The 7,513-nt window shown below is 22.9% G+C and overlaps 1 protein-coding gene across 2 annotated transcripts; it reads left to right on the top strand.

Moving 5' to 3' along the window:
- The first annotated feature begins 76 nt into the window (after window positions 1-76).
- Window positions 77-6,697, top strand: LOC112685226 (kelch domain-containing protein 4). Of its 2 annotated transcripts, XM_025557057.1 has the most exons (9): window positions 77-257; window positions 420-550; window positions 689-859; window positions 3,356-3,591; window positions 3,747-3,913; window positions 3,969-4,118; window positions 5,778-6,005; window positions 6,202-6,384; window positions 6,471-6,631. In XM_025557057.1, exons 2-9 carry the CDS (start codon window positions 443-445, stop codon window positions 6,629-6,631), a joined length of 1,404 nt encoding a protein of 467 aa, XP_025412842.1. In that variant the 5' UTR covers window positions 77-257; window positions 420-442. The 2 variants fall into 2 exon arrangements, with proteins under 2 accessions (XP_025412842.1, XP_025412846.1); XM_025557061.1 differs by lacking the exon at window positions 77-257 and having other exon boundaries at window positions 443-550; window positions 6,471-6,697.
- Window positions 6,698-7,513: the final 816 nt, after the last annotated feature.

Here is a 7,513-nt window from a genome sequence, read left to right as displayed (position 1 = left end):
CAGTGAAACGCCGACTTTCAATTTTCCCATACTAAATATGATATCAAAGAAAATTGATAACAATTTTCCTATCTAATTCCATTTCAGCTGTAAAAGTAATATAAACATTTAATATCTATTAAGGAACAACGTGGTTTAAATTTACTGTTGATCTTGTGTTAGCTTACCTAAATGTTAACTAACTTTTAATTAATTATTACTTTAGCATATAAATATTTATATACTGAATTTGTGTAGTTGTTGGTTCAATTTTGTAGGTAATACATTTTTGTTTATTTTGTCGATGATGATTATATTATAAAATCATGAATTGGGTGTTAAAAAATTAACCAACTTTAATTTTTGTTAAATCATTTATTACATAATCATACATTATGAGTATTAATTATATTAGTGAATATTAATAAATAATATTTAAGGTGTATAAATACGTATAGAAGTTATGGGTAAAAATAAAAAAAAAGGTGCATCACGCATTGAAAAAGCAACTGCCAAAAGAGAAAAAAAGATTGCCCAGCGAATCAAAAAGGATATTGGAAGAATTGGAGAGGTATGTATTTTGCATAATAAATAAATTATAATAAACAAATATGTATAAGTACTGTAATAAATAAAATTAATCTATTTTATTAATGTCATTATTATATGTATATATTTTAATTAACAGGCTTTTTTTTTTTTTTATTAGCCAGAAGTATCTACTATTGTGGCTCATATTGAAGCTAAAAGCAAAGCAAAAGTTAAAGTTACAGAAACAAAAATTGATAATCCTTCACGCCGATCAAATTTTACATTTGTTCCGCATCCAGATAAAGATGAAATTATATTATTTGGTGGTGAATTTCACAATGGAAAAAACGTAAGTGCTCATATTTTTGTGGATATAATAATATAGAATTATTCATTAAAATATAAAACTATGTGACATTTATGAATTTAAAAGGAAAGATAAAAACTATAGCCCTCCTCTTTGTGATTTTATTATTATTTAATACTGACCAGACTTTATATAAAATATATTTAAATCTATGTATTTGTTATTTTATCTAGTTTCTTTCTCTCATCTCTCTTTGGCAAATTTCTGACTAAACTAGTTCTATGTAATCAATATTATTATTTATTTAAATAGTAACAATAGTAATGCTTAGAAATACAAGACATTTAAAATTAAAATATCTTTAACTTTTATATTAACATTTAGATAAAAATTAATAATTTTTAAATTAAATTTAAAATGTATTATAGCATCCATTTTATTTTACTGTTTACCCTCAATTTAATTTTTATTTACTAATAGTAACATGTAAAAGGACAGAGAACTATAGATCAGAGGGTTCAGAATATATTAGGTATAATATAATACAGTGGTGCTCAACCTACGGCTCATAAAAGTATTGCAATGTGGCCTGTTACAATTTTTTAAATTAAAAAAAATAGCAAAAAAAAGTAAAATTAATATAAAATACAACTTTTTTAAAATGTATTAATTTTATTTTCTAACGTTTTCAAATAAAAATATCAAGATATGACCTGTGCACTTAAAAGAGCATACTGATTTAATTAATGTTTATCTACAGTGTGTATAATATTTATTGTCTATCTCAATTTGTTATCTTTTCAGTAGTCAATATAATTGAAAACAAATTCAATTTGTACCAACAAGTAATGCAGGATTAAACATTTGTGGGCCACTAGGCAATTAAAATGTTTGTTACATCACTATCCAAAAATTAAAATAAATAGCTTTAGTAATAACCGACTGTTATTAGTAAATAAAATTGTGTTTATTAAATTTTTTTATTCACAAAAAAAATTAATTATATTATTTCAATTTTTTTTAAAATTACAGTAAAACCTATATAAAATAGAACTTCGGTAAAATGGAAACTCCGGTGTTACGGAACATTTTTTTGGTCCCGTTTCTAATTACATATAATTAACTAACTCCGTCAAAACGGAAACCTCATTAACACAGAAAAATGTCATGGTCCTAAGCGATTCCTTCTTATTGTCTCATTATTTCATAACGAGTTTTTTCCCATAAATTAGTAAAAAAAATATAATTTTTTGTCTCTACAGGGCCCCTTAAATGAGTGAAGCCCTAAGGCGGGCTAATGGGTGATCCAGCACTGCCTACGAGTATATTATATACCTACTATATGTAACAAAATAACATTATTATTGATATTATTCATACTTTAGAGGGGTGGTCAGCTCTAAGATAATTATTTCCCAAAGTAGCCCACCAAGGATTAGGTTAGACATCACTGATGTAATGTAACAATAGTATACAGAAATAATTAACAAATATTGTACAATTGTTTTCTCTATAGCTGAAGAAAAATTAGGTAAATGTTGATTACTTGTGATGTGATAATAATTGAAATATTTACTTGATTAGAGATTTATTTTATTTTAATAATGCTAAATACAAGTATATTACACCTATTATTTTATAAAAATAAAATAAAATATATTTTAAAATAAAACACTTACGTTAGAAATAAAAATATTCACCATTATTATTTATTTATTTATTTTATAACTTTTAATAACAATATAGCTCATCAATTACAATACATTAAACAAATTAAGAAAACAAAATAAAAATAATAACACAATAATAATAAGTGTAAGTGGGTTATATAAAAATAGAGAGGAAAAAATCCAGCCTCCTGGATAAATGAAATAATAATAGTAACAACCGGTTCAAAGTTAGATTTAAGGATAGATGAGAGATTGAAAAAAACATTTAATGAGAGACATAACTAAAATTACCTAAATTAAAATGTATTTTGTTGAGAGAGAAGAACAATATATACAATATAAAAGTATATGTGATAAATCGCAAATGCTTTCTTCCATATAAAGCATACAAAAAGTGAATCATAAGTTTAATTTATAGGCGTGGGAGGGTAAAAGATAATGTCCAATATGTAAACAATTGAACTATATAATTTTATGTTTTTGAATCAAATTTTGTTACTAATATGTGGAACGATAGATTTAAATTTAGAAGCAAAGTCATCATTATGCATTACTAAATAGTGAAATTCTATAAATGAAGCTATGCAAAACAAAATTATGATTACTAGGTGTGGTATTAATGGTTAGTAATAATATAGAACATTATTTCTAGTATTAACTAGGGAAACTCAAGTCAATAATATGCTAAGACTTAGGTAATTGACAGTTCTATTTAGTAATTTTTATAGAAATTAAAATTGTTATTGTTATTGATATATTTTTTTTATTTTTTTTTTTTTTTTATATGAAAATTATGTTAGAAAACAAAAAATAAGTTATAATTATTTTTATTATTATACTCAACTGGAATATTTATTCATATTTTCAGACCATTATGTACAATGATTTAATATTTTACAATATAAGTCATAATACATGGACATTAGTGGATGCTCCTGGTGCACCGCCTTCAAGGTCATCTCATTCTGCTGTAAGTATTGCTACAGACAATGGACAGTTGTGGATTTTTGGAGGAGAATTTGCTAGTCCTTCGGAATATCAATTTTATCATTATAATGATTTATGGGTTTTTGGACTGAAAAATAAAATTTGGACGAAAATAATGTAAGTTATTTGATATTGTTATTATTACTAAAAATAAATTTAAAATCATTTATAATCTAAATAAATATAATTATGTTTTATTTTATTTTAAAATTGTATATAAAATGATTAAAATATGATAGTGGTTTATATTTTAACTGATTTTTTTTTTTAAGGGCTCAAGGAGGGCCTTGTGCACGTAGTGGTCATAGAATGGTACTCAACAAACGTCATTTAATATTATTTGGTGGCTTTCAGGATAATACTCATAATTATCAATATTTTAATGATTTATATGCATTTAGTTTAACTGATTATAAGTGGAAAACTATTAAAACCACAGGTAAGAAGAACATTTTTGCACAAATTTTAAAAGCTTATAATATGATATATTATAGGACAAGCACCATCACCAAGATCAGGTTGTCAGATGTTTGCCATGGAGGATGGTAGAATTATTGTGTATGGTGGTTATTACAAAGAAAAAATTAAAAAAGATTATGATAAAGGAACTATTTTAATTGATATGTTTATGTTAACTCCTGAAAGTAAGTATTTTTTTATTATTATTACTATTGAGAAAACTTATTCTTATATGTGTTTATATAAACCAAATAATATTAAAATGTATGGTACTGTTAATATAATAATCAACAGAGCTTGTAAGTTCATGCATTCATATATTTTTTTTTGCTACATGGAAAACATGCTAAGTGAGATACAAATTTGTTTCATAATATTATTAATAAAAATCTGAAGTTTAATAGAGCATGTTTTGTTTTATATTGGCATATAATTGGTTTTTTTTTTTTTTTTGTTATTAACACATATTATTTTATGTAAATTCACAAAATCGCTTCTTCGTGGAAATTGAAAAAAAAAAATTGAACAATAAATGCTTGAATTTATTCATATTTACTTTTTCAAACATATTTACAAAATCTAATTATTTTTATTTTTGTATGACATTGGGTTTTACAAGTTAAAAGCAGTATCACAGAAACAATGTTATTGCACATTGCTATAACTCTCCTCTTATTGAAGTGAGCATTGCAATCTGTCAATTTATTTTCATTGCAACTTGTGTTCATTGATTATAATTTTAATAAAATGTAATCAAATAAATAAAATATAACTTTTAAAAATATGAATGAATAATTCTTATAATTTTAAAAAATATTTATACATTTTTTTTTTTAGTGCATTATTGCAAGCTTATTTATAGTTTTTAGTTTATGAACTTACAAACCCTGATGATCAATGACATGTTTTTCATTTTATTATAATTTAATAATAATAAAATTGAGAACTGTGAAGTTTATTTATTTAGTATATAAAAAAAAAATAATTACAGTACATAAATAATAAAGTTAAAGATATTATCAAAAATAGAAAAAAAAGAAAATTGGATATAAAACAAAAAATTTAAAAATATGAGAATTAATAATAATAAATAATTAACAATATAAAATGGTTGAATGACATATGTGACAAATTTGGTATCAGAGCTTGAGACCTAAAGTTTCTAGCCAGTAGATGAATGGTTTTAAAGGTGTACGGCTATCAATTTTCTGACATGAATATGAGTATTTATATGATCACCTATATGTGGTATACCCTCGAAGACAATACATAACAGCTAAAGATCTATCAACTTGGCAGCCAAATTATTGTATAATGATTTCTTGGCCACTCTTCATGCAGTCAACTCTTATATAAAATCTGTGCATAACATTGTTATAATTATTTTATTTTTTGTTTGTAAAACTTGTAATATAACGTTTTAATTAAAACAAATATGTTTAGATTTGCATATGCACAAAATTGGTTTTTGACTTTTATTTCCAATTTTGAAATAAGACATTTTATTTTATTCATTATTTTTTTTTTTCTTATATTGGAAGTAATTTTCTAAAATATTTTCACATTTGAATTATAAATGGCCACAGAATATTTTGTTTTATACACTCAAAATATTTTATAAACTAAATTAAAATAAAAATCAATAAATTTAGTTCTTACACATGGGTGTATACAAAATATTAGTTTTGAACAATTTCTAAAATATCTGATTTATTTACAGAACTGAATTGAATTCAAATTTATTAAAATTAATTGAATTTTAGATTAATTAAGTCAGAAAGGTTTTTTCACTTTGCTTTATTTCCTAATTTTTTTTAACAGAATATTTATATTTATTTTAATAGAAGGTGATACAGATTTTTCAAACTGTCGCTGGTCAAAAGTAAAACAAGCTGGTTTTTTACCTACTGCTCGATGTAGTTTATCTGGTACACCAATTCCAGGACACAACAGAGCTTATTTATTTGGTGGCGTTTATGATGAAGAACAGGGAGAAGATGATTTAACTAGTACATTTTATAATGATCTGTTTATGTTGGACATGGAGCAAAATATACCAACTTGGAGATTAAGTAAATAAATAATATTAATATAGTAAATGTTATAAAGTATTATGCAAGGACATGAATTTCAAATTAAATATATATTTTTTTTTCACATATAAGATGAATAATTCTTATAATAAAATCAGTGTTTCTAATTAAAAACATATTTATGCTTCAAGTCTTAGCCTTGATATGATTTATATGACATAAAAATAATTATTAGTTTCAGTCAAAGAACAAATAAATAAACTAGAATCGGAGGTTGCCCAAAGTTCAATAGATTTAGAATCTCCATCTCCAAGGACACATAGTGGATTAGCATTTAAACACAATACTTTATTTATTTACGGGGGTATTGTGGAAAAAGGTTCTAAATCATTGACACTTAATGACTTCTATTCCTTAGGCAAGTATAATATGTTGTATTTTATTATACGAAATGTATCTGAAAAAATGTTATTTTCAGTTTATTATATATTTTTATCATTTCAGATATTAAAAAGTTAAAAAAATGGAATGTTATTTGTAATGACAATTTATTGAAGTCTGTGACTTCAGACAGTAGCTCTGATGATAGTATGTTAACTGATGAAACTAGTTCAGAAACTTCAGATTCTGATGCATCATCAGATGAACAAATGGATACTGATTAAGTTGATATATTATTATCAAGAAATTAAATCTACAAAAAAAAAAAAAAAAATGAAACATGTATAAATATCAAGTAATTTTTAATTAATGTTTTATTAAAATTGTTGTTTAAGATTATAATTTCTTTGAAATAATAAAATAAAAAAATAAAATAATATTATTTAATTTTAAAATTTAAATTATTTTTTATTGTTAATATGTGCCAAATTGCTTTATATTAGAAAATTGAAATAGAAAATAAATCTAAAAAACAATTTAAATATTTGATCAGAAAATGATTAATTACTTGTATTATTCCCCTGGATAGTTTATCACTTATAAGCAAAGCTCAGTTAATACATCTAAAAAAATAATTTGTCTAATATTTTTTTTATATATATATATATTTTTGATACATTTTCAATCTTATGAATACGGCATAAAATGTATTGTAGATAACTTCTCCAAAAGTATGAAAAATAAATGGTTTTTACTCAAACTATTATTAATAAATAATTTATTCAAAAATCAAACTTATTTAAATTTTTAATGTTGCTGTTAATTATATATCACATTTTGATTTTAATACACATTTGTACTAATACTTTAATTCCAATAAATATAAAGCTTTTTTCAAAAAAAAAAAAAAAAAACTTAACAATAATACAATATCTTACAAAAATAAAACATTTTAAAGTTATAACTGTCAAAAAATGATTGTCAAAATAAAAATATTTTTATCATTAATAACAGTACTTGGGTAACAATATATACATCATCGAATAAATTATATTCATATATAACATTTTAATTCATTAAATAAAAATAATTAATATTTCCAACATTCAATATTACTAAATTGTAAGTATATAATAACTGTTAGTGCTATTATTTAGAATGTTTTG

This window comes from Sipha flava, unplaced genomic scaffold (assembly GCF_003268045.1).
Source record: "Sipha flava isolate LNK unplaced genomic scaffold, YSA_version1 106_pilon_pilon, whole genome shotgun sequence".
Taxonomy (NCBI): domain Eukaryota; kingdom Metazoa; phylum Arthropoda; class Insecta; order Hemiptera; family Aphididae; genus Sipha; species Sipha flava.
Note: the sequence above shows the minus strand (reverse complement) of the source record. Positions and strands in the feature narration are given on the sequence as shown.

What these genes read in the sequence shown, in the direction of transcription:
- LOC112685226 (XM_025557061.1), top strand. Translation starts at nt 443, where the DNA reads ATGGGTAAAAATAAAAAAAAAGGTGCATCACGCATTGAAAAAGCAACT. An exon ending in AAAATTTGGACGAAAATAAT is followed by an intron (nt 3,592 to 3,746) that starts GTAAGTTATTTG and finishes TTTTTTTTTAAG; the next exon opens with GGCTCAAGGAGGGCCTTGTG. An exon ending in GTTTATGTTAACTCCTGAAA is followed by an intron (nt 4,119 to 5,777) that starts GTAAGTATTTTT and finishes TTATTTTAATAG; the next exon opens with AAGGTGATACAGATTTTTCA.